The sequence below is a fragment of the Pipra filicauda genome, unplaced genomic scaffold (genome assembly GCF_003945595.2).
Source record: "Pipra filicauda isolate LSUMZ 115617 unplaced genomic scaffold, ASM394559v2 scaffold337_size785800_pilon, whole genome shotgun sequence".
Classification (NCBI taxonomy): Eukaryota; Metazoa; Chordata; class Aves; order Passeriformes; family Pipridae; genus Pipra; species Pipra filicauda.
Window position 1 is genome coordinate 667,609 of NW_024104462.1, and position 27,306 is coordinate 694,914.

The following is a 27,306-nucleotide window of genomic DNA, read 5'->3' on the forward strand; positions in this document are numbered from 1 at the left end:
GCTTGAACCCCCAAAGGAGATGTTGAAGAGATGTTTTGACCTGCCAGCTTGGCATCTCCCTCTTGAATTGGGTGTTCTTGAAGGGCTCCAGCTCCTAAACCAGCTGTGGTTATACAGATGGTCAGTGCGAGCTCTGTACCAACAGGGTTGAGTTTTGGAGTTTGCAGAGCCCTGTCAGAGGTTTGCTGCTCTGTTTTTGGTCTGTATACCAAAAAAAAATGTTCATGCAGCATTTTCCTTCCTATGGAAGTTCCTCTCTGATCTGTCTATGGAAAGCAATTGCCTGCCCCCCCCGGCTTTTATTTGACTGGAATTATGAATCAGCCCAGCTCTGCTCATGGGCACATGCAGAAAGGCTCAGCCCCCAGATGCTGTGGGGTGCTGAGGTGTGGTGATGTTTGCACACAGCAGATTAAGGCTCAGTCTGTGCTGCCTTGGGAAGGCTTGGTGCCCCAGCCAGATGTGCTCACACCAGCTCAGGGACAGCCCAGGGGACCCCATGGCCTGTGTTTCAGGGGCTGTGTGATGCCCTGCTGAGCCCTGCTCTGCCACAGAAAGCCAACGAGAGGGACAGAGAGGGACCTTCTGCAGTGACAGGACAACAGGGAATGGCTTTAACCTGAAAATGAGTAGGCTTAGGTTGGAGATTAGAAAGAAATCCTTCCCTGTGAGAGTGGGGAGGTCCTGGCACAGGTTGCCCAGAGTGGCTGCCCCATCCCTGGAAGTGTCCAAGGCCAGGTTGGACGGGACTTGGATCAGCCTGGGCTAGTGGAAGATGTCCCTTCCCATGGGGGATGGGCTTTAAGGTCCCTTCCAACACAAACCATTCCATGGTTTTATGATCCCACAGCATGGTTTGCTGAGCTGGCTGGATCAGCTCTGGCTCAGCAGCTCCTGGCCATGTACAAGACATGTCTGTGCACAAACAGAGCCTGAAATAACCCCTGAGGGGCTCGAGGACGTCACTTTGTGCTGCTGAAGTGGAATGAAAGAACAAACTGAGACGATGATGGGCTGGTGTTTCTGCCAAAAACGATTTCCACATGTCCATCACAGCAGCTGCAGCCCTGAGCAGCAAGGTGGGGTGTGTTCAGTGCTGCTGAGGAAAGGCAACAAAGAGCTGGGATAAATGAACACCTCCCAGCCCTGGGGAAGCTGCCTGAGAGGAGAACTGGGGCTGTCCAGCCCTGTGCTGTTGATGACCTGCAATTAGCAGGAGAAACTCATTGTTGAGAAAAACAGTTCCAGTTAGTGGAGAGCAGGGAATCCAGGGAGGAGTCTGGAGGGGACTCAGGAAAATGGAGGATTGGACAACTGAATGGGAAATGCAGTTAAATGGGAAGGTTCCAGAGTGGGGGGATGCTGGAGGGGCAGCTCAAGCCTGGCTGCACCGTGTCTTGGGGGCAGGGGCTGCTCCCTGTGGTGCTCATGTGTGGGTTGCCCACTGCTGCCCTGAGGACTTTGTGGCCCATGTCCACCTTCCCTGGGCTGCACTCACTGCACAGGGGTGTTCCCACATGAATCCTGTCCTGTGTTTCCCTGCAGGTGCAGGACTTCAAGGTGACGGAAGCCAAGATTAACGAGGCCAGGGAGCACTACAGGCCCGCGGCCGCGAGGGCCTCCCTGCTCTACTTCACCATGAACGAGCTCCACAACATCCACCCCATGTACCAGTTCTCCCTGAAGGTGCTGTGCCCTCAGAGCTGCTCTCTCTCACTGAGGTTCACAGAATCACACACTGGTTGGGGTGGGAAGGGACCTTAAAGCTCATCCGGTCCCACCCCCTGCCATGGGCAGGGGCACCTTCCACTAGCCCAGGTTGCTCCAACCATCTAGAAAGAGTTCCAGTTTAATGCTTTAATAAATGGAAGACCTTTTTTTATCACAAGAAAGGTACTTTGGGGGCTGGAGGGTTAAATGAGTTGGAGTCCTAGCCTAGGACTTCTTCCAAACGATTTCTTACCTTGACGAGTGACCTGGAAAAAGGAATTGAGGAGAGACTACAATGTGTTGAGCCTGATCCCCAAAGAAGCTTTTCTTTTTTATATCCACGACTCGTTTGTTGGAGTAATTTTATCAGAAAAATGTACAGAATATCTTTTGTGCCTTTTGAAAGATTCATTCCCTACACATCCATAATAGATACAGGGGTTCCTGAGGCTTCACCTTTAATCTGCATCTTCCAGAGTTAGTTTGTTTTATGTTTTCCAGTTAATATTAGCAGTGTGTCTAAATACATGAAAAATTATTGGGTGAAATGTTTTTATCTAATAAATTTTGATGACAGATCATAAAACATTGTGTAAAGATGCACAGAAATAATTTCAGAATACTTGCCACACAGCTGGGAACCCATTATAAATTAGAACACAAAGATTTATGTGCTGCTCTCCAGCATGTTTGAACAGAATTTAAAGAAATGTTAAGCAGGAAAATGCATTCTGCAATTATTAATAATGCATTGGGTATCAATGTTACTTTAATTTGTTGAGGCATCATTTTTCCTTTGTAGAACCCCTAAAATAATGCTGCCAACACAGTCAGGCCTTGGTCAGTCTGTGCCATCCATGGTTATTTCCTTTAGCTGGGCCCAGCTTACAGAGCCTTTGCATTGCTAAGCAGGACTTGGGTTTTATTTTCTTTTCCATTTTCTTTTTCCAGTTGCATTTGATAATTTGCAAATGTTTTTTCTTCGAATGGCTCTGAAAGTTTTATGTCTTTTCTCATTCAAATCAGAAATGTTGTTGCAAGAATCTTTATTCTCTTATATAAGAGGGTTGTTCTCGATGCAGGTCCCCATCCCCAGGGGACTTCACTGGCTGCTCCATCCCACCAGTGCTGCTCCCTGCTCTTCTCAGCCAGTCCTTGTCTGGATCCAGACAGTAAAGTGCTCATGAGACTTCTTGAAATTGTTATTATTTAGAGCAATTGCTTTTCTCTGAGTTGAAACATTTGCACAGTGGGAGTTGTGTTCTCCTCCTCTGCTCCACTGTTGTGACATCCCACATGGAATATTGTGTCCAGCTGTGGGGTCCCCAGCACAGCAAAGATGTGGATCTGTTAGAGCAGGTCCAGAGGAGGCCACAGAGATGATCACGGGGCTGGAGCCCCTCTGCTCTGGAGCCAGGCTGGGAGAGCTGGGGGTGTTCCACTGGAGAAGAGAAGGCTCCACAGAGACCTTAGAGCCCCTTCCAGTGCCCAAAGGGGCTCCAAGAGAGCTGGAGAGGGACTGAGGACAAGGGATGGAGGGACAGGACCAGTGGGAATGGCTTCCCACTGCCAGAGGGCAGATTCAGGTGGGATATTGGGAAGGAATCCTTCCCTGTGAGGGTGGTGGGGCCCTGGCACAGGTTGCCCAGAGAACCTGTGGCTGCCCCATCCCTGGGAGTGTCCAAGGCCAGGTTGGATGGGGCTTGGAGCAACCTGAGCTGGTGGAAGGTGTCCCTGCCCATGGCAAGGGGTGGGACTGGATAAGCTTTTAGGTCCCTTTCAACCCAAACCAGTGTGTGATTCCATGTGTCCTCTGGGATCTCCACTCTCTTCTGGCTCAACATTTGCAGAGCAAGTGTCCCATGTCCTCCCTGTGGGAGCACATTGGTAAGAGATCATTTCTTGTATTCCCAGTGTCTGAGTTCCCTCTGCCTGTCTCTTTGCTGCTCCCTTGGGCTCCGGAGAGCTCAGTGTCACAGGGGATGTCACCACTGCCAGACTCTGTGTTCCTGAAGAGCAGCTACAGGCAGATGCAGGGGCTGCTCTCTACATGTTCCAGGTGGCCCTAGAGATTGGCATCTCTCACTGTGGCAGTTCAGGGGGTACCATGCAAAGGGGATCTCAGAGTCACATGTCCCACTGTGTGTCCCCCCCAGGCATTCCAGAAGGTGTTCCAGAGAGCCATGGAGAGGGCGGCTCCCGCCGAGGGGCTCACGGAGCGCGTGAGGAGCCTCAGCGACAGCATCACCTTCTGCGTGTGCCAGTGCACGGCCCGGGGGCTGTTCGAGGGGGACAGGCTGACCTACACTGCCCAGCTCACCTTCCAGGTAACACCACCAGGGGTGGCACTCTGTGAGCAAGGTTCAGAATCCCACAATCCCTGAGGTTGGAAAAGCCCTCCCAGCCCATGGAATCCCCCCTGTGCCCGATGCCCACCTTGTCCCCCAGCCCAGAGCACTGAGTGCCACGGCCAGGCCTTCCTGGGACACCTCCAGGGTGGGCACTCCAAACCTCCCTGGGCAGCCCCTCCAAGGCCTGACCACCCTTTCCAGGAAGAAATTCCTCCTGCCCCTCCCCTGGCACAGCTGGAGGCCGTTCCATCTCCTCCTGTCCCTTGTTCCCTGGCAGCAGAGCCCGACCCCCCCCCCGGCTCCCTCCTCCTGTCAGGGGGTTGCAGAGCCAGAAGGTCCCCCCTGAGCCTCCTTTGCTCCAGGCTGAGCCCCCCCAGCTCCCTCAGCTGCTCCTTATAGGACTGACTCTCACCAATAACAGGCATAGATGCTGAGTTGGATTTGAATTGTGATGGCAAAGGTTGTTTGAGACAGTAATACCTGCTGGCAGGACCTGGAAAACAGGGCAAAGCAAACTGGCCTGGAAGGGTTTATTGCTTTTATCCCGAAGAAATTCTTCCTACACAGCTGCTCTGCCATGTCCAGTATTTTGTATAATTTTTAGTCCATGATCTGAGCAAGGAGACGTTTGTATATCTAATCAATAAATAGTGCTTGGAACGATGTTGTGAAGTTGATATGAAGTTTGTGCGGTGAATGACTGTGGAAATGCCCTGACATGTGGAATCACAGACTAAATAAGTTTGGAAAATACCTCCAAGAATGCAGATCTGAACCAAGATCCAACTGCTGAAACACTGCAGGGCTGGTTAACCTTGATCCAGGGATGGCCAAGACTTCTTTTAATTCTACATAACAAAATACTTTATGTAAAAGGGAAAGTGTATATGTGAAAAAAAATGGACTCTAACAGGATATTTTGTTAATAAATTGTGTGTAAAAAGTCAGGTTATATTTTTCAATGTCAGCCATAATTCTGACCCACGGGACACATACATTTTTTAGCATATATCTCTAAATAAAGTGTTTCAGTAGCACACATGGTGCTTGTAACTACAATAAACACTGAAAATAATTAATGGGTCCCTTTATGTGTCAGGAAAAGCAGCAGCCCCAGTGTCAGTGTGTGGAGGCACTTGGGTGATGGGCACAGGTGCTCCCATAGAAAAAAACAGTTGGCTCTTTAGCTGAGTCCCTCGTGCCCTCAGTGGCAGGAGAGGTGCCAGGCACACCTTAAGTGCCACTGCCCTTTTGACATCATTGGGATACAAACCAGGATCTGTGACAAGGAAACCACACACTCCCTGCACTGGTTTTCCCCCCTCCCAGAACTGGTGTTTGGAGGGGATTTTTTCGGAGTCTGGGATTTCAGAATTCTGGCATTGCACCTGGAGCAGTGGCCCCAGCTGGGCTTTCCAGAATGACCTCAGCCATGGCTCTGGCAGTCTTACTCCATTTATTCCTGAAAGCCACCACTGGTACTAAAAACATTGGAATGTCCCAGGTGCTCTTCAGTATTTGAGACCTCATGGACCTGCTTATTCTCTTGCTGCAGGAGCCATGAGGGTGGTGAGGATTTTGGTTTGGGTTTTATTGTTGTTGCTGTTTGTTTGTTGTTTATTTTTCCCAGCACTCTCAGTGTGTCTCCAGTTGGTTTATAAATTGAACAAGACAGTGAGAGATGGCCAACCCCCTGGTGGCATTCCCTAAGGATGCTCTGGTTCCTCTCCAGGAATTTCTCTGCTCTCCAGCTGTGGATCCCAGCCCAGGGACCTGCAGCACACCCTGGCAGGGACTGCTCCTCAGGGTGCTCCCATCCACCTGGATCATAGCACTTGCCACGTAGTTTTCCCAGTTTTGTTCCTCTTTTGTTGCCAATCTCCATCCTCATTCCCGTTCCTGTTTTGGGGAGACCCCAAGCACCTACATGGTGTGTCCATCACACCTCTCCAACATGGGGCTCTGAGTACATTTTAGCCACACATTTGGCAGGTGCCTGGTTTGAACAATTAATCTGATGGATTCTGTTGCTGCTCGAGGATAGCTTGTCTGTTTGGAATTACAGATACTCCTGATGAATAAAGAAATCAACCCAGCAGAGCTGGATTTCCTACTGAGATACCCAACACAGCCTGGAGTCATGAGCCCTGTGGAGTTCCTGTCTGACCATTCCTGGGGAGGAATCAAGGTACCTGAACCATGGGAAATCACCACCCCTTACCTCCTCTAAAAGCCTTTCTGCCCTTCAGGTGGGTTCTTGTGGCACTTGGTAAACAAAGTTCTGACCATACATGAGGAGAAAGGCCACAGACACAGAGAGTTCTGCAGGTACTGCCTTGGGGGGCTCCTCTAGAATGAGAACACCCTCTGAGGTTTGTGGTTATGGTTTGTAAAGGACATGGAGATGCCACAGTAGTTTTTAAGGTTGATAAGACCATCTGCAGAGCTGTGCTGGGGTGGGAGAGCTCCCAGATCTGCAAGAAAACGCTGCCGTGGCAATAAGCAGGTCCAACACCTGCCATGGATTTGGAGTGAGAGGGGAGGAAGAGCATCCCAAGGAGACGTGAGTTATCCCATCTCTGCTCCTGTTTGCCCACAGATGTGAATTGTGCTGGGTTTGGACCTGGTTCATCAGGGTGGGATTTGTTTTCTGGAAGCAGTTAAAATATTCTCCAAGTTTTGCATGTTCATTCACACCTTGCTGGAGCTGAGGTTGTGTCTCTTGTTTGATCGTGGCTTCTGATCAGTGTTTGGCACCTGGGCTGATTTAAGGATCAGTTTTATTTACATTGTGCTGCCTTTGTGGGATATTTTCCCTGTGCTGTGAAGTAGGGAGTGAAGACATCTCAGTTTCATTGGGACAGTTCCCAAATTTTCGCATGGGACATTGTTTTTTCCCTTTCTCTCCCTCCCACCATTCTGCATAGAGGATGTACGTGGTTCCTGCAGGATGACCAAGCAGAAAATCTGCATCCAGGCCCAAGACATGTCTGAAATTCTTTGCCTGTTTATATTGTTTCTGGAGGCTCTCCAGAGTCTTGCAGGAACCCTGGTATAAGGTGCCACATGGCCTTCTAGGCAAGCCTGGGCTGGGCTGGGCTTAACTGGGCAAACACTGTCCTTCAGGTAACATAGAGTTCGGCTGCACAGTGAAGCTCAAGAGTCGAATAAAGTTGATATTTCTAACACAGGTGACCCATAGTGATTCCACATGGAACAATTCCTGGCTGCCCTGACCAGGAGTTATCATCCCTGTCTCATCACTGGCACTGGGGACACGGCCTCTGCCTCATTCTGTCTGACCTACCTCATATTAAATGTCACAGTCACATTTTCAGCCATAAAATAAGCTTGGAACTTCTCACTGAACCAGCTCTGTTCAGCCTCTAAAAGGCATATTTCCATAATAATGAAGGAATTAAAAAAAATCCTACACCCTTTCCTTAATCATCTTTTTTTCAGACAGCAGCAGCTTTACTTTTGTTCCTTCTTCGAAGACAAATTAAATGGACATTTAGGGTCAATGCACATAATCAGGAAGACTCAACCATCAAGCCCATGAAATACAGGCTTTGCAACAGCATATTGTGTCTTTGGGCTGTGTGGAGTGAGGATGTACATCCATATTATTGCTTGAAATCATGGGTTTTCTCAGCTCTACTCTGTCCCTGCCTATGTTCAGCCTGGGAATACAGGGGGTGAATGGAGCATTTCAGTTCTCTGGGCCCCTCTGGGTTGGATTTCTGCACTGCTTTGGAGGTTCTGCGCAGCAAAGCTTCTCTCTACTACAGTCCTTGGAGTTTCCTCTGGAATGTGAACTTCCTTCCACAATGGGTTTTCAAGATTTCAGGCTCTGACTCTCATTTTGGAGATCCTTTAATGCATCTTAGGAAACAAATATGGTTTTTGGCACTGAGGACATGGTTTAGTGGTGGTGCTGAGTTGATGATGGTTGGACTTGGTGATCTTAGAGGTCTTTTCTAACCTTAATGATTCTGTGATTCTCTATTACACTTGTAGTGCCCCAGGGTGCCTTTGCCTCCTGCCCTCAGGTGGTACTTTCTCCAAGCAAACACCCTCTGGGTTTGCAGTGAGTATTCTTTGTGAGGTGCCCCCTCCTGTGCTGCCAGTCCTGTTCAGGGAGGGTGAAATGGCCTTTTGTGTTCCCCTTGTGCTTCACCATGATTTTTGCCATTGCCTCACTGCTGTGCTGAAGTTGGTCCAGTGCCAGCTCAGGGGCATCTACACCAGAAGGAATAGTCATTAAATAATTATTAATAGTCATATATTCCCAGTCATTCATTCCTCAGGATTTATTGTTGTATCACTCCTGCCCAGAGGGGCAGCTCCATCTCTGCTCTGTGTGACCAGTGACAGGACTCAGGGAATGGCTGGAGCTGTGTCAGGGCAGGCTCAGGTTGGATCTCAGGCAAAGGTTCTTCCCCCAGAGGCTGGTTGGGCACTGCCCAGGCTCCCCAGGGCAGTGGGCACAGCCCCAAGGCTGCCAGAGCTCCAGGAGGGTTTGGACAACGCTTTCAAGGACAGAGTGGGATTGTTGGGGAGTCTGTGCAGGGCCAGGAGTTGGACTGGATGATCCTTGTGGGTCCCTTCCAGCTCAGATTATTCCATGATTCTGTGATACCTGACACACCCAGGAGAAGAGGCCCTCTGTGCCCAGAGTGCCTGAGCACACCCCCATTGTGGGACCAGCAGGGAGCTGCTCCTCAGAGCTCAGACTGTTATCACTGAACAAAGGCTTCATCCCTTCCATCAGCTGTTCCCCAGCCCCATCCCCACAGCAGCCTGCCCTCCATCCCCCCTGGGCCATCTCAAACTGACAGTGGGGGGTATTTATCAGGTGGTCATTTCATGGAAGGCAGGAGGGCTCTACAGAGGGACCTGGCCAGGCTGGAGAGATAGGAAGGATCCAACGGGGTGAGGTTCAACAAGGCCACAGGCCGGGTCCTGCACTTTGGCCACAACAACCCCCGGCAGCCCCACGGGCTGGGACAGAGTGGGGGGACAGAAAGGGCCCTGGGGGGACTGACTGACAGCAGCTGAACAGGAGCCAGGGGGGCCCAGGGGGGCAAGAGTCCAATGGAGCCTGGCCTGGCTCAGGAACAGTGTGGCAGCAGGAGCAGGGCAGGGATTGTGCCCCTGGACTGGGCACTGCTGAGGCCTCACCTCGAGTGCTGTGTCCAGCTCTGGGCCCTCAGCTCAGGAAGGACATGGAGGGGCTGGAGCAGGTTCAGAGAAGGGCAACGAGGCTGGGGAAGGGTCTGGAGCACAAGTGCTGTGAGGAGAGGCTGAGGGAGCTGGGAGGGCTCAGCCTGGAGAGGAGGAGGCTCAGGGGAGACCTTCTCACTCTCTGCAACTCCCTGACAGGAGGGGGCAGCCGGGGGGGGTCGGGCTCTGCTCCCAGGAACCAGCAGTAGGACAAGAGGGCACAGCCTTGAGTTGCACCAGGGCAGGTTTAGCTTGGACATTGGGAAGAAGTTCTTCCCAGAGAGAGGGATCAGCCCTTGGAATGGGCTGCCCAGGGAGGGGGTGCAGTCCCCGTCCCTGGAGGTGTTTGAGCAGAGCCTGGATGTGGCATCAGTGCCATGGGCTGGGTGACAAGGTGGGGTTGGGTCACGGGTTGGACTGGATGATCTCAGAGGTCTTTTCCAACCTGGTTGGTTCTGTGATTCTCTTGGGGGAGTACGTGGAGGCTTATTCCAAGGTGGGCAGGAATTGAGGGGGGGGCTGTCACCTCAAGTCCCTTCCCAGGTGATTCTCTTCAAGATGAGCCCTTCCCACTCAGCTTCCTCATCCCCACTGAGTCTTTGGGGTTTGTGATTGAGATGGAAACTGTGTGATGCCCAGAAATGCTTCTCTGCATTTCCCCTTCTGCTGAACTTTGACAGGACAGGATGGAAGGGTGTCTCCAGCCCCAGCCTGCCTGGCCCCATGAGCTGCACAGCTCCAAGAGCTGCGTCACTTGCCAATGATCTGCACTAATTTTATGCATTTTGAGATTTTCAGATGGTGAATTCTACATTCTCAGATACTGAATACCCTTCAGATTGTCTCTTGTGATGGTTGTAGTATAGATTTTGTTACAAATAATATGGTTGGTGTCAACTTTATTAGTGTTTATGTTCTGTTAATGTCTGTTGGTTTATTAGCCTTTGAGTTTTTGACAATTCTAGTTACTTGAGGCATGGGTTTAGTACAATCACATTTTGTCACAGGCTGCTACAATTAGGTTAATTAGTCATGGCTTCTACACAGCTTATTAGCAGGCTAAAATCTCCTTTTCTTTCATCAAGGAGATTAAGTGCTATAATAAATTGTTTCTTCAACAAAGCTTGAGCAAAGTACATTTCAGATTCATATTTCAAATTCAAAATGAAATTTAGCATTCTGCTAATTTTTCACAGAAACACTGAAAATGCTCCAGCCCAAAGGCCTCTCCATGCCAGGGGGTTCTGGCCAAGATAGTGCCAAAAGAAATCAATATTGATATTTGTGGCTCATTCTGAGCCTCCCATTTTGGGCACATTAACTTCAAAGGGAACCTCATTAAATGTTCAGGGCTCTGGGCATGCAAGTGGCCTTGTCTGACTTGCTTATTATTTATTGTTTTTTGTTGATTAATTATATATATAGGCCAACATGTTGTTCTGCTGCTGTTTTCAGCTTGTGGTGCTGGAGCATCTGACACAAGTTTATGATTTAGTTTTCCAGCTTTTTTTTTAACTTTAGTCTGAAGTTTCACAGAGCAATTTTTTATGTGCAGGGAAGCTCAATATTTAGCCGTGAATGAAGAACCCCACGGACCTGTCCAGAAGGTTTGTAAGGAAAGGCAACAGCTTTGATTAGATGTGCTGATAGACTTGGGGGAAAACAGTTACATTTCAGGCTCTTTGATGCTTCTTTAAGCCTGAACAGGAATTGAATTCGAGCTGTACAGGTTGAGAGCAGCTGCTCTGGGCTTGGCTTGATTGTGTTCATCAGTCTGGGTGTTTGGAGGAAATGGTGCCTGGGGAGTCCCTGTGGAGGCAAATCAGCTGCTCTGGAGCAGGGGAGGTGTTGGCAAAGGGCACAGCCATTAACATCGTGCAAATACTGCCTCTGAGTCAGGCAGGGTCAGTTAAGAGCAGGGAGGGTCACAGTCCTGCCATTTAGTGAGAGTAGTGCTTCTGCCAGTCCCTGCCTTCAGTGCTCAATAGAGTTGGTCATTCCAGTGCTAAGGGCTGTCATTTCAGGTCCTTAGCAGTGATCTCTGGAGAAGGCAAAAGTGTTCTTTTACTCTAAATGAGGTTTTCTGTCTCTTTTCAATTTCCTTTATTACAGCCTGTTGTGCCTCCCTCCCCCTCTGTGTTCCCAGTGCCTGGCTGGGAAGTTTTTATTTCTGTTGGTACTGCTGAAAACATCTTTTGTATTCATGCAAGGTTATCCCTGTCTCCTGACTTGCCTGGTTGTTTTCTTACCAGTAAATATGTGGACACACCTTAGACCACAGAGATGTTGCTGCTGGAACTGCCCAGGCCCTCAGGCCACAGCCATGTGCAAATGGCCATTTAAATATTCTCATTTGTGACTGAATTAACACGGAATCCATGTAGATATTGGCCTCTGGAGGGTTTTTCCTCTTTTTTTTTTTCTCCTTTCCCTCACTGGAAGGTCTCCAGTCTCATCAGATGAAGGTGTTGATATCTAGATGGGAGCTGAGTATTCTCTGAATTGATGTCCTGTGATCTCCTCACCCCTGGGTGCAGTCCAGGCTGCCTGTTGAGCCTGTTATCCCCAGGTCTAGAACAGACAGCTCCTGCATCGTTCTGATCTGAGCTTGGATATAAAAATTACATCTGTGGGGTTAGAGTTGTTTGGTATTCCAGACTATGTCCAGACCAGCAAGTGAAAGGGTCAGCAGTGGTTTCCTGGCCCTGGCAGCACGTGAATCCACACAGCCCTCACCTCCCAAACCAGAGTGACCTCATCTACTGTTTCCTGTGGGCAGCCCCTGCAGTGTCCCACCCCTGGGCTGTGTCCAGGCATTTCCTGACAGCAGGAGAGTTCCCCAAAGTCAAATGTGAGCCAGCAAGATACCAGCAAATTGTGTGGCTCCTGGTGAGCTCATGCCTGGACATCTTCTGTAGCCACAGACCCAGGGGCAGATCAGCAGGTGATAGAACAGTGTGTGTCCTCCTCTCCCTGTACAGGTGTGCTGGTCTGAGACTCCTTCTCCCCAGAGTCTGAGACAGCCTAACTCAGGAGCAGCTTTGTGGATGCATGACCATGGTTTAGTCCTGAACTAACACCCTGTGCCCATCAGTGGGGCTCGTTGGCTTAGGCAAAGCCTCACACAAGGCACAGTCACATCTGTTCAGACCAGGCTTGTGTCTCAAAGGGTTCAGCAGAGCTGAACTTTTTATGTGCCTGGGAAAGACCATCTGAACCCACCCAGAGTGGAGGAGGGCTCATCCTGAACTTCACCACTATGGATAAGTCCAGTGGCTGTGCCCTCATGGCCTTAATTGGTGTGGTTGCTCTGGACAAATCCAGTCTTTTTGAGAAGTGAGGATTTTTCTCTGGCCACACAGACTAGCTGGGGGTGGGATGAATCAAACAATCACAGAATATTCTGAGCTGGAAGGGACTCACAAGGATCGTGGAGTCCAGCTCTTCAGTGACTGGCCCATACAGGGACTGAATGTGCCACAAGTGGCTGCAGAATCACAGAATCACAGAATCAACAAGGTTGGAAAAGATCTCTGAGATCATCCAGTCCAACCTATGACCCAACCCCACCTTGTCACCCAGACCATGGCACTGATGCCACATCCAGGCTCTGCTCAAACCCCTCCAGGGACGGGGACTGCACCCCCTCCCTGGGCAGCCCATTCCAAGGGCTGATCCCTCTCTCTGGGAAGAACTTCCCAATGTCCAACCTAAACCTGCCCTGGTGCAGCTCAAGGCTGTGCCCTCTTGTCCTACTGCTGGTTCCTGGGAGCAGAGCCCGACCCCCCCCGGCTGCCCCCTCCTGTCAGGGAGTTGCAGAGAGTGAGAAGGTCTCCCCTGAGCCTCCTCCTCTCCAGGCTGAGCCCCCCCAGCTCCCTCAGCTGCTCCTCACAGCACTTGTGCTCCAGACCCTTCCCCAGCCTGAGGCAAAGCTGATCCAGAATCCCTCAGTGGGATTCCCAGTGCCCCCAGTGACCCCTGCTGTCAGGTTCTCCCATGCTCCAGCTCCCTCCATGCCCTGGGGAGCTCTGTCCATGTTACCCTGTGCCTCCTGCAGCTCCCTGATCCCTGGGGGTGCCTGTGGCTGTCACTGTGCCAGGCTGTTCCCATGGGCTGGGCACAGGCAGTGCTGGAGCTCTTTGCTTTGGATACATATTTCCAGCCTGATTTCCTTTGTGCCATTTCCTGCAGCTCCTCTTCCTTGCTGGTGCAGATGTGTCCTGTAGGATAAGTGCAGCAAGTTAATACCCAGCAAGAACACACCTGGCCAGCTCGGATTGCTCCTTCATCCCAATCACTTCCCTCATCTTTTTCTGAAGAGGAAGAATTTTCATTATGTAGATATGAAAACGCTGCTGAAAGGGCATTGTTTAATAAATGTGATGTGGAATAATGAGCTCTAAGCACTGAATTCAGCTCTCGAGGAGGAGAACAGCACTAGACAAAGTCGTATATTAACTCCATATTTATAATCCTGCAGAATGCAGATGATAGGATTGCGTGTGTGGCTTAGGAGATAAAACACCGAATCAGATATTTTACCCTTAAGAAAACAGGATTTTTTGGACAAAAGAGCAGAAATCTCTCTTCTAACTTTCACTTTTTGTACTTTTTTGATGCAGGAATTTTTCATTCTTTTCCAAGATTCATTGGGACACAATGTGCTCTCTGTGCACAAGCAACAGCCTTTGATCAGGCTGGTCAGACAGCAAAGGCTTCACTCACAGCTTCCCTTCCACATTCAGAATTATTAGTATGCCAGAAAATCATAGTCTTAATTAAATATCTTCCATTAACTCCCTGCTTCAGATGTACAGCCTTTTAGTGCATCTCTGATAGAAAACATTGATTGTGACACTTCAATGGACACTTATCTGCTCTCATCTAGAAGTTTCCTAAGGACATTCTTCTGTCCTCTGTATCAAGTCTCAGAGAAATATTCCCAGTGTCTCACAGAAACACTACTTAAGAACGTTCTGCCTTTTCCCCCCCCCTTTTTAACCTTCTGGCAAATGATCTGATGCTTATCTGAAATACAGCAGAGTGGGATCACATCAAATATTTAGAGACACACTTTGGTGGTTTGATTGCAGAGTGGAAACTGAATTTTCCTGGATGCCTCTCCAGCCTCTGCCTTTCACTCTCAAGGCCCCCTGACACAAAGCCTGCTGTCAGCTGGGCATGTTGGATATAAAGTTTTTTTCATCCTCTAAATGGAAGAAAAGGGAAGGAATGGCTTCATCCTGCCCGTGGGTCACAACCACCCCCTGCAGCTCCAGGTTTGGGGCAGAGCAGCTGGAAAGCTGCTGGTGGGAAAGGCCCTGGGGGTGCTGGTGACAGGGGCTGGACATGAGCCCAGGTGAGCCCAGGGGGCAAGAGGCCAATGGCCCCTGGGCTGTGCCAGCCATGGTGTGTCACAGCCCCAGGGCAGGGACTGTCCCTGTGCTGGCACTGCTGGGGCACCTCCAGTGCTGGGGCAGCTCTGGGCCCCTCAGACAAGAGAGACATTGAGGGGCTGGAGCGTGTGCAGGGAAGGGAACGGAGCTGGGAAGGGGCTGGAGCAGCAGGAGCAGCTGAGGGAGCTGGGGGGGCTCAGCCTGGAGCAAAGGAGGCTCAGGCGGGACCTTCTGGCTCTGCAACCCCCTGACAGGAGGGGGGAGCTGGGGGGGGTCGGGCTCTGCTCCCAGGGAACAAGGGACAGGAGGAGAGAACATGACCTGAAGTTGCACCAGGGGAGGTTTAGATTGAATATTGGGAAAATTTCTTCCTACAAAGGATGGTCAGGCCTTGGAAGCGGCTGCCCAGGGAGGTGGTGGAGTCCCCATCCCCGGAGGGATTTAAAAGCCATGTGGATGTGGCACTCGAGAACATGGTGGTGCTGGTCATTTAGAGGTCATTTCTAACCTAAACAGTTCTCTGACTCTGTGGTAAAGGGCCTGTTGGAGCTCCTCATGGTTTTAGTGTAGCAGAGCCCAGAGCTGTGTCCTTTCCCTGGCAGTGGTGGTTTCCTCAAACAGCTGTGAGGGTTGCAGACTTCAACTGGGAGCCATCTCTGGAATCCTTATGGTAACACCGAGGTCTTCCTGTGTTGGGGCACAGGAGTTGGCCTTTCATAGAGGCTCCCATGGTCTGTGTATCATTCCCACTGTGTGATCACAGTGCATCAGGACCACAGGACCTGAACAGGAGCCCTGGGCTTTGCCCTTCACTCTGAGCTGGCCAAGCTTCTGCTGCAGCCTGGTCTAATCTTTGAGTGCTGCATTCTAAGAAAGATGTGGACCTTCCAGAGACAGGATAGAGGGGAACAGTGAGAAGTGTCAGACAGCTGAAAATGTGACTGTGAGGAGAGAGTGAGAATAGGGAGAAGAAGAATGTCTGAGGGCGTAAAGATTGAGGGGACAGGAGAGTACCATCTTCCAACAGCATCCTGAGGAGGAGAGAAAGCAGTTTGGTTTCTGTATCAGTAAAAGGCAGAGCATAAAGTCCATCTCAAAGTACCACGGGAAAGATTCCCAGCAGACAGGTGGGAAGTCTCTGTGACACAGTGAGGGGCTGGCACAGGTTGCTGCAGCTTCCATTCCTGAGGTTGTTTGAGCAGGTCTGTGACCACGTGAGGGGAAGATGGCAGGGCTGGGGGCACCAGCTCTCAAAGAAGCAGCTCTGCACCTTATTCCCTCTCCTAATCTGGTTGACTGTTCCTGAGGCCGGTTCTGCTGCAGTGCCACCATGAAACTTTGGATGAGACCATGGCCGTGAAGAGCTGTGAGGAGCCTCCTCAAGGGACAAGTCCATGTGTGTTTTTATATCAGGACACAGAACCTTGAGAGCTTTCCAGCAGGTGACATGTGGAACAGATACTTCAGTTGAGTTCTTCTGGACCATGAGACATATTTTGATTTTCAGTTTTGCTGTTCATTGGTGATGACCCAACTGGGACTTATGACAGCCAAATCCAGGGAAGTTTTCAGGAATACACAAGTACCACCTTTCAGTGTCATTGGGGATCCATGTCCAGCTTCTGGTTCTGGTTGTGTATCCCCAGTTTGCTGAGGAGCATGGAAGAGTGAAGAGGAAAGATGGAGGCTTGGGGAGAACAGCCTGACTTTGCAAGGCCAACTCTCAAACCCACTTGAACAACCCTTGCAGGGAAAAGAAAATGTGGGGAAAATGCCAACATGAACCTGGCTGGGAATCATCTCAGGTAAAATGAGGCAAATTTGGTGAGTGGTTATAAACAACTAGAATACAAAGATTATGACTAAATCTCATTTCTGTCCCTGACCTTTCCTGTACTGGCAGGAGGGAACTGAAGCCATTGTTTTCTGATTTATGATATAGGTTTTGCTGGAAATTTTCCAAGGAAAGGTAGTGAGATCCAACCCATCACTCCTGAGACTGTTTCTGGTGTCCAGCCACAGGGTGTGTGCATGTTGTGATGCTCTAGGAAGGATCCTGCAGATAAACGGGGTGTTTTTGTATACAGTGCCATGTTGTGGCACTACATACCTTTGAACCCCAGTAGAATTCAGAAGCAGCAAGGAAGAGTTCAAAGGGAGACAGGGGCATTCAGTGCCATGAGCTTGTCAGTCAACTTTTATGAGAGAAATGAGGAGGGTCAAAAAAAAATTTTTACGTTGAGAGGTGATTGACGTTTGACAAATCCATCAAATCTTTATTTTCACCTTTGGTGGAGATTTTTCTTATGAGTTAAATTATTCAGGTGGTGCAGCTAAACAGAAAATAACACCTTCAGTGAATGAATAATACAACCCAAAACCTAGGATGGGAGAGATGGCAAATAATCCATCACCTGCTGCATTAATCCTTCTAGTTAACAGTAGTATTCAAATGGAGCAATTCATCTGCCTGTATGTCTCCTTCCTGAATGATCTAATCTATCAATGGAAGCCAGGTGCAGGTCTGGCTTCCCATTCCTCCAGGAGCTGTCACTCTCCAGCTGTGGGGATGCTGGTTTTCCTAAAGACTTTTGGTCCAGCTGCAGAAAATGAAGGGAAGAAGTTATGAATATTCACAGGAACCTTTATGAGCAGTGCAAATAGTGTGAAACCTTTTACAAAGTGTTTGGGAGATCATAGAATCACAGAGTCTTTAAGGTTGGAAAACACCTCCAAGATCATCAAGTCCAACCTGTGACCAACAACCACATGGCCACTAAACCATATAACAAAGTGCCACATCCACTCATTTTTTGAACATCTCCAGGGATAGTGACTCCACCACCTCCCTGGGCAGGCCCTTCCAGTGCTTAACCACTCTTCCAGTGAAGAAATTTTTCCTAATATCCAACCTGAACCTCACCTGGCACAACTTGAGGCCATTTCCCCCTCTCCTATCACTGGTTGCCTGGGAGAAGACATCAACCCCACCTCCCCACAACCTCCTCTCAGATTGCTGTGCAGGAGGTTGTCCCCAAGCCTTTGACATTGCTGCAGCTGCTCTGCTTTAACCCTGGGGCAAAAGTTCATCCAAGAGCTGCTTCAAACTCCTCAAGCCCATGGACTCCTCAAGCTGCAGGGCTGGGCTGTGGTGGGACCTTCCCACACGTGCCTGGGAGCTGTGTCACTCTGGCTGGGGAAGCTCTGGAACACACAGCCAAGCCATGGGGACAGGGCAGAGCTCAGATGCTTTGTGTTACTGGGGTGATTACAGAATCACAGAATCAACCAGGTTGGAAAAGATCTCTGAGATCATCCAGTCCAACCCGTGACCCAACCCCACCTTGTCACCCAGCCCATGGCACTGATGCCACATCCAGGCTCTGCTCAAACCCCTCCAGGGACGGGGACTGCACCCCCTCCCTGGGCAGCCCATTCCAAGGGCTGATCCTGGCTTTTCAAGAGCTGGTCTATCCCTGTCATGGGAGGGAGTGGGGGCCTTTAGACAAAGTTTATTAAAGCCCTGCTGTTTAGTCATGAGGTGCAGAAAGGATCATCTTCTCAGAGAGGAGCCTGGGGGTGGCTGAGTCCAATCTGAGCCCCAGATTTTGTCAACCGTTAATTTTATTTAATCACTTTGTCCCGCAGGCTTTAATGATGGCAAACTGAGAACATTGATATAAAATGAATCATTTATTATTACAGATGATCAGAGAAAAGATCTTAATCAGAATTATTTATTACACAATATAAAAGTTAAAACTACCAGTAGTATAGTGTAAGATAGGACAGTCCACTGCACTGAAGTGATTGCAATCTCACAACAGCTACAGGATGGACAAGGGATCAGACCCAGCCAGCAGGGGTTTGGGAGGGGCAGGTCCTGTCTGACCAACCTGATCTCCTTTTATGATCAGGTGACCCACCTGGTGGATGAGGGGAAGGCTGTGGATGTGTCTGCCTGGACTTCAGCAAAGCCTTGGACACCGTCTCCCATGGCACACTCCTGGAAAAGGCTTGGACAGGGGCACTCTGTGCTGGGTTAGGGACTGGCTGGAGGGTCGGGCCCAGAGAGTGGTGGGGAATGGAACTGCATCCAGCTGGGATCTGGTCACCAGTGGTGTCCCCAGGGATGAGTGCTGGGCCCAGTTGTATTTAATATCTTTATTGATGATCAGGGAATTGAGTCCACCATCAGCAAATTTGCAGATGACACCAAGTTGGGGGGGAGTGTCGATCAGCTGGAAGGCAGGAGGGCTCTGCAGAGGGACCTGGACAGGCTGGAGAGATGGGCTGATTCCAAGTGTGACAGCAGGACCAGGGAAGTGATTCTTGCCGTGGACTCAGCGCTGATGAGGCCACCCCTGGAGTGCTGTGTCCAGCTCTGGGCCCTCAGCTCAGGAAGGACATGGAGGGGCTGGAGCAGGTCCAGAGAAGGGCAACGAGGCTGGGGAAGGGACTGGAGCACAAGTGCTGTGAGGAGAGGCTGAGGGAGCTGGGGGGGCTCAGCCTGGAGAGGAGGAGGCTCAGGGGAGACCTTCTCACTCTCTGCAACTCCCTGACAGGAGGGGGGAACCGGGGGGGGTCGGGCTCTGCTCCCAGGAACCAGCAGTAGGACAAGAGGACATGGTCTTCAGCTGTGCCAGGGGAGGTTTAGGATGGATATTAGGAAAAAATTTTTTCCAGAGAGTGATCAACCCTTGGAATGGGCTGCCCAGGGAGGGGATGCAGTCACCGTCCCTTGGAGGTTTTAAGGTGAGACTGGATGTGGCATCAGTGCCATGATCTGGTCACCGTGGCAGTGTTGGATCAAGGGTTGGACTTGATGATCTCAGAGGTCTTTTCCAACCCAGTTGATTCTATGATTCTATGATTATTGAAGCAATTATATTAAAGCTGGCAAAAAGAAATAATTATTAATTAGAGATCGATGTAACTCGCCCAGACCAACTGTCTTGAGGAGATCTCTTTCTTTCTACCTCCAGGAGTGACCCTGGGGGACATTCCCAGCCAAGGGGGGAATCTCCACTCACAGACCCCAGGAAGGGTTATGTCAGAAGAACCTAACTGGATGTAAGAGGACTGGACTTTTATAGTACAAATTGATTGACTGCCAGTCAGAGATTTGCAGGCCAGCTCCCAGCTTATCTGTCACATCCTGCTTCCGAAAGCAGGGGGTGTGTTTGTAATTTGGTGAATCAGGCTGGTTTTAGCACAGTTTAACATCAAAACCCACACCCTGGCACTGCCAGTAACTCCACACAGAGAACTGGCATTGTTTGCATTCTCTGACTGCATTTTAGGTCTTATGGGGTAGAACATCCTGCCCCAATCCCCCACTATGTGCCCATGGCTTCTGGGGCCACCCCTGCCCACAGGAACCCTCGGGGCAGGTGCCAGCGCCCTTCCAGAAGAAGATCAGGGTCAGTTGATCTCAGAGTCAGTTGCCCAGAGCACCGTGAACTTCTCATTTGTGGCTACTGCTCTGCTTAAAAACTGTGTAACACAATTCATAAAACTACAGCTCCTTAGTTGTGCAAATGAAATAGTGAATAACTGTCAGGATTTAATCATCTCACAGATTATTAAAACTGTGAGAATATTAAATATATTTTTTTCCAGTGTTGTGTAATTTTTATAGGGGGACATTTGATGTTCAGCGTGTTCCATATAAACCTCATTTTTTTAAATAGAGGGGTAATTTTTTTAAAGAAAAGCAAGATATACAAGGGACCAAGACCGAAAATACAGACCAGGTATAACCTGAAGCCTCAAAATTAAGGATAGCTTTTACAAACCCCCTCACATTCCTTTATTTCGATTTCATTACGTCTTTTAAAAACCAGTCTTATGGCTGCTGAGGAAGTAAGTTGATGTTAGGAGTGTTCTGGCAGCACTGGTTTTACTTGCTCTGGATTATTTTCCATGCTCTTTGTGCATGTGTGCTGTTCAGGGCACAGCAATGAGGTGATTTTGTCCTACCTTGCCCCAGAGCTGTTCTCCAGTCCTATGGCTCTGGGGCAGAGGGTTTGAACTATGGATATATTGTAAAATACAAGGCAAGTTTTCTTTTTTTTTTTTAAGGAATAAATTCCTTTAGAACCAAAGAGAAGAAAATATGGAAATAATATAATTATTTATCTGGATTTTTTAGGAAATTATGATGCAACACCTTAACTTGAGGCCAGTTTGACCAGATGGTGTCCTTAGAACAGTTCCCTTCAGTGACAAGAGCAAGCATTTTTTTCCAATAAATTTACAAAAGCTTGTTGTGCTGTGTCTGGCACAAGGAAATAACTTGTGTGGAGTAGCAACCTTGGAGTTGTTCTTTTCTCTGAAGCCTCAGCCCATGCTCTGGGTTCTGAGGGTTTCATCTCCTCCTTGTCCCCCCCAGGTCTTTCCAAAGATCCCTGTTCCCTGTGGCCCTTCCCTGACTCAGGGCTGTGTGTCAGGGACCCTCCTGTGTTGCTCTGTGATGGAAACCAGGATTCCTGTCCCGAAGCCAATGTTGTGTTCCCTCCAACTGTGGGAGAATGAGAGAACTTTGCATGTGTGAAGGTGTGAACCCACAGAGCTGCTGCCACCCCAGCTCCACATTAACTGGTTCTGACAGAGAGAAACTGTCAAGGAAACCTGAAGTGACAAAGCAACTTGTCTGTGATTCAATGAATGAAAACCCATTTTCTCTGAGAAAACAATGCTCCTTGCCCTGATGGTGTGAAGAGCCCTGTTTTGCTGGCAAAGTCTCATTTTGAGATATAAACTCAAACCCCTCCTGCTTCCAGCCATCAGAGATGATCTTGGAGTGGGTTGCAAAGGCAGGAGTGGAGTCCTCCAGCCCTTTGGATCATATTTCATTTTGTCCAATGTTTTTTGTCTCTCTCAATTTCCATGACAACTCTAAGTGACAAATGTACTGTTCATTATGTGGACAAAAATAGCCACATTGCACAGGTTCCCATCTGCTGCCCCGACGTGCCATTCCTGCTTGGAAACAGTGATGTGTCAGTGTTGGACTAAGTCTCCTGGAAAAATTCCCAACAGAGGTATTGAAAAGCAATTAATATTCACAGATTGAGATAGCTTTCACTCCACTGGCTTTTAAATAGCAGCATCTCTTATTAATACCATCACTCTTAATAAATGCAATTAAAATTGTTGACTAATGACAATTTTAGTGTTAATTTCTATAATACAGACTTTTTACTTGCAATTAGAGCTTTCTTGATTTTGCAACGTGTTGTTCAGGGAGAGAGGGATACTATCATCCCTGATTACATGTCTGTCATTTGATAAGAAAAAAGCAATTTTTTGGAGTCTCCCTTGTTAACGTCAACCAAGAGACTTCTCGAAGCAGCAGCAGCCAAAGTTCTGAAGAGATATTTTAAATGAATCACGTCAAAAGTCGACAGTGATGTTTTATATAAGCACTTGCACTGAGAATCCACTGAATTCAACATTTACCATTGTGTTGTGCTCTGCTCTGAGAGGTGCATCAAGTACATTTATTGCTGCAAGGACCAGGGTTTGGCAGATCAGAATATTCCATCATTCCTGGGGATTTCAGTTTCTCCTGTTCTGTGCTCTGGTTTCTGATTTTTCACAGAAAGCAGGGTAAGGCACTAGATTTGGAGCAAGTTCATCTGACATTTCTCCATGCTAGTGCTGATCCACACTTGGAAAAAACAGCTGTTGAATCACTGCTTTTCCCACACTCTTCCTGACTACATTCTCCAGTTCTCTGGGAGCTTGGCATGGGAATGGGCAGTGCCAGGCTGAGTCAGTCTGAGCTGTAGCACTGCAAACACTCTGTGCCTTTGGTGGAGGTACTGATGGAATAGTGCCTTTGGGCAAGGCTTGATTTGTTGCAGAAGCATTTTTGGTGATACCTCCAAGTTCTTCTCTGGCCCTGGAGCACAGGAGTGAGGAAAGGTTGGGAGGTTTGTCCAACTATGAGAGGACAGAGCCAAACTCTCCATGTTCTAGGCAGTGTAATAATGGTTGTAGCCAGGTGGGGGTCAGTCTCTTCTCCCAGGTAACAAGTGACAGGACAAGAGTTGCACCAGGGGAGGTTTATATTGGATATTAAGGGGGGAAAAATCAATTAGAGGATTATCAAGCCCTGGAACAGGCTGCCCAGGGACGTGGTGGAGTCACCATCCCTGGAAGGGTTCAAAAACATGTGGATGTGGCACTTGAGGATGTGGTTTAATGGTGAAAGTGGTGTCAGCCACGGCGAACTGCAGGTTGGGAGATTCTGCTTGAACATATGAAAAGGTGAATTCTCTTCTTCACTGTAAGGACAGTGCAGGTCTAGAGCAGAGCATCCAGAGGGGCTGAGACAATGTCATCTTGGAGGGCAGCATTTTGGTAGACAAAGCCATGGCTGCCCCTCTCTCTATCACTGGCCACAGGCCCAGCCTGAGCATGAGCGTGGCCTGGACCCCTCCTGAGATTTCTTCCAACCATTGCTGGTGATGTGAGTGGAGATACAGCAAATGTCCTGGGCCATGGCACCCACTGGGAACAGCTCTGCAACCTCTTTGTCTGCAGACATTCTACCTGGGAACAGGTTGCCCAGAGAAGCTGTGGCTGCCCCATCCCTGGCAGTGTTCAAGGCCAGGTTGGACGGGGCTTGGAGCAACCTGGGATAGTGGAAGGTGTCTCTGGTAGAGGATTGGAACAAGATGATCTTGAAGGTCCCTTCCAACCCAAACTATTTTGTGAATCTATGAATTCACTGCTAAAAACATGAACTCATTTGTTATCAGAAGCCCCTTTTTCTGACTTCTTCCTTCTCTCTCTTCACTCTTCTGTGACTAAATTCAATCTGTTAGAAAGACCAAATTTTACAGTGCTTGTCTTCTCATTGGGAACCCTCTTCTAGAGAAAAAGCAGGGTTTTTTTAAAGCAGGGTGGCCTTCAGTGTGTTCTGCCTGGTTTGCAAGAGCAGCGTATGCAAGGCCATCTCTCACACCTCTGCCAGGGCACTTGGGTGCCTTTCAGAGCCCTGTGCAAGGCTGTGGTTGTTCAGTTGATCTGAGCAAGGTGTGACACCAGCATTTTTTCAGGAGCTCTCATCTGAAGCTGTATGGGCTGTGAGCTGGAGCACTGGGGGTGTGGGACACCTCTGCCCATCGAGAAGCTTCTGCTTCTCTCCGACTGTGCCCTTCTGTTCCTGTAGAAAACAGCTCAGTCACTGTCTTTTGTCCTTCACTTGTCTTCTCCACTTCATGTTCAACCACTCACAGCTTCAGATTATGCAAACCACTCTGAAGATGTTTGTTTCAGTGAGAATTTTACTTGAAATCCAGAAGAACCTTCTGAGCTGTGCAGTGTGTTCTGCCACCACTCGTATGAGAGAGAGTTGGATTCTGTACTTCTCTGCATAACATTTATAGTTGCCACTTTCTAACTTCAAAATCTAACTAACTAATTTTCGTTGTAATAACTTATAATTTATTGACTGCCTTGCTCAGCTGGTTTTTGGGGCATTCTTCAGCTGCCTGTTTCTGCTGCAGACTTGTAGCACTGAGTAACTTAATCGCTGTGTGCGTTTGGCAAAAATAAACCAGAGGATTTGGTTTCACTGTGTTTGTTGGGATTCCTGGCCCCGTGGTCACCAGGACTGTGTGGGGAAGGCCTTGGTGTCACAGAGTGTGTGCACCAGACTGTGCAGATAGAGAGGGATGTGCATGGGGAACAGAGAGAGAAAAACAACCGGATAGAGATGACCTGACTCATGGCAGGGAGTTGGAGTGGGATGGTCTTTAAGGTCCCTTCCAACCCAAACCATTCTGTGATTCTATAAAGATAATTAATATTCCAACTGTGAAATCCTTTAAAAAAATGGTTTTGGTGAGCTGGGTATGTTTGAGTCTGTTTAGCTTTGGATGCCGAGCACCCTGGATACCAAAGCACATTTTCCATCAGCTCTTGTGGATTTTGCTGCACAATTCTCCTTGTTTCTGTGGAAGCAATGAGGAGATTGTGGATGTGCAGCTCACAGGAATGTCAGCAATATGCTCTTCTGTCAGACATGGGCTCTAAATTTCCAGCTCCCATCCAAATCAGGGATTTCTGGGATAACAGTCACTCAGAAGTGCTTGTCAGCTGAGATTCTTCAGATCTGGTTTCCAAACAGAAGAGGAGATTTATTTGCTCTCTGGGAAATGGAGGACTACATGGTGGTTGATGCCAAAATGTTTCCTCCTTTCCTGTGCTGTCCTTTCCAAGCACCCATGTCTGTGGTGCCAGGCAGGGGCCTGGATAATGTGTGTGGCTGCCCTGGCTGGGGAGGGGCACTGCAGAGATGTGGGTGAGGGCGCCAGGCAGGACCATGTTAGGTACTGCATGACTTTAGAGCTGATGTTCTGAGGGCAGCCTAGAGAGAAGGCCTTCTACAAGAATGAAAAAGCCCTCAGTCCTCCTGTCCTGTGGCCTTGCAAATGGGCTGTGTTTATTCCTGGTCCTCTGATCGTGTGATGACCACAGAGTTGGGAGAAGGAGAATGGTCAAAGTCTGGTCTCAGGCACGGACTCTTGGGGATAGTCCTGGTCAGGGCTAAGAGTTGTGCTTGAAGCTCCTTGTGGGTTCCTTCCCACTCAGCATATTCTGTGCTTCTGGGGTCCTGGTGGGTTTCTGATTGTGCTTCCCAGACTCCAGCTCTGACCCTTCTGGTGGAGGAAAACATGAGCAGTCCTTAATGTTAGAAAAACAATTTAGAGGCAAGTAGGATTGTTCTTCTTGACCTCCCTTGATTTTTTCCAGGCTCTCTCATCCATGGAGGAATTCAGAAACCTGGATCGGGATATTGAAGGGTCTGCAAAAAGGTGGAAGAAATTTATTGAATCTGAGTGTCCTGAGAGGGAGAAGTTCCCCCAGGAGTGGAAGAACAAGTCGTCCCTGCAGCGCCTGTGCATCCTGAGGGCCCTGCGGCCCGACCGCGTCACCTGCGCCCTCAGGTGGGACAGCACTGCCCCGGGCTCCCCCTGCCCGGGGAGGGAAACTCGGGATTGTTGCTTTCTGGGGAACAGGAGTAATTCAGGACTATGTTTAGGTTTGTTTATTGTAGAATGTGAGTTTTGCATTATGGTTGATTGTGCAATATGATTCCTGTCGAGGAGTCTGGTGAATGAGCATCATCTTCCTGAGGGTGGGGAGGCCCTGGCACAGGTTGCCCAGAGAAGCTGTGGCTGCCCCATCCCTGGAAGTGTTCAAGGCCAGGTTTGATGGGTCTTGGAGCAACCTGGGCTAATGGAAGGTGTCCCTGCCCTTGGCAGGGAGTGGAATAAGATGAGCTTTTAGATCCCTTCCAACCCAAACTGTTCACAGAATCCCAAAATCACAGAATATGCTGAGTTAGAAGAGAGCCACAAGGATCATCCAGTCCAACTCCTGGCCATGCACAGGCCCATTCCCTGTGCCCCAGAGGATCAGCCAAACCCTCCTGGAGCTCTGGCAGCCTTGGGGCTGTGCCCACTGCCCTGGGGAGCCTGGGCAGTGCCCAACCAGCCTCTGGGGGAAGAACCTTTGGCTGAGATCCAACCTGAGCCTGCCCTGACACAGCTCCAGCCATTCCCTGGCTGCTGTCCCTGGTCCCCCCAGAGCAGAGCTCAGTCCCTGCCCCTCCTCTGCCCCTGCCAGGAAGGTGGAACTGCAGTGAGGTCTCCCCTCAGGCTCCTCCATCTGAACACACCAAGTGCCCTCAGTGTCCTCACACGGCTTCAGATCAAAGCCCTTCCCCATCTTCATTCCTTCCTTTGGACACTCAGAATTGTTCTGTGATTCCATGATCTCTGAACTCCGTAAGGCAATCAACAACCATTTCATTTATTTGGAATTTCTTTTTCAGGGGATCTCACCTCCAGATCAGCAGTAGGATGGGGCAGTGTCACTGGCAGTGGGTGAGGAGCAGAGAGGCCAAGTCAGAAATGAGCATCACCTTACAGGTGTTACACATCTACTGGAGTCTTTGGGTGATCAACACATGGTCTAGAGTTCAATAACATTGATTTTAGTTCCTTTTTGGCTGTGCCTTAGACACCAGAATAAAGTGTAGAAGTAAAGGAAAGTCTTAGAGACGTTTTCTCTCTTGGTTTTTTTTTTTTTCCCTGTAAAGTGCAAAATTTATGTGCTGCTGGTTCTGAATCTTGTAGCTGTAAATTATGTAGTGGAGGTAACTAGGCAAGGCTAAACTTCCCCAAGGTATGCAAAAGCAACACACTTGTTCCAGGAGAAACTAAAGGTCTTTCACTCCAGTAGGAGCTGTTTTTTCCTCTGTCCTGGTAGTCAGTGTTTTGACATTTCTCAGATGTCTCTCATGCTCCTGCCTCTCAAATAGTTTATATTACTGCACCACATGGCATGGGAGTGTAGCAGGGTTATTGCTCAGTGTATGAAATAGATCTCTTTGTGCTTTAGAGTTCACAGGAAAATGCAGACAAGACTGAGTGAAGTCTCCCTATGGTCAATGTTATTATGTTTTACTAGCATAAATACTATAATTTATCATAATCATAATAATCTGAGCCATCTTTTTCATTTCTTACTCTTATGACTGGATTCTCCATGTGTCTCTCAGCTGGAAATATTGGTTTTCTTGTTGTTGTTTAGCTTGGGTA

General features: G+C 49.0%; 1 protein-coding gene across 5 annotated transcripts in view; it reads left to right on the top strand.

Moving 5' to 3' along the window:
* Positions 1 to 27,306, top strand: part of DNAH9 (dynein axonemal heavy chain 9) — a 189,392-nt gene that overhangs the window by 110,616 nt on the left and 51,470 nt on the right. For all 5 annotated transcript variants that reach the window (XM_039384055.1, XM_039384056.1, XM_039384057.1 and 2 more), the window contains 4 exons: positions 1,546 to 1,686; positions 3,867 to 4,037; positions 6,127 to 6,249; positions 25,454 to 25,647. In XM_039384055.1, the coding sequence (XP_039239989.1) occupies positions 1,546 to 1,686; positions 3,867 to 4,037; positions 6,127 to 6,249; positions 25,454 to 25,647 (629 nt within the window). The remainder of the gene's footprint in view (positions 1 to 1,545; positions 1,687 to 3,866; positions 4,038 to 6,126; positions 6,250 to 25,453; positions 25,648 to 27,306) is intronic.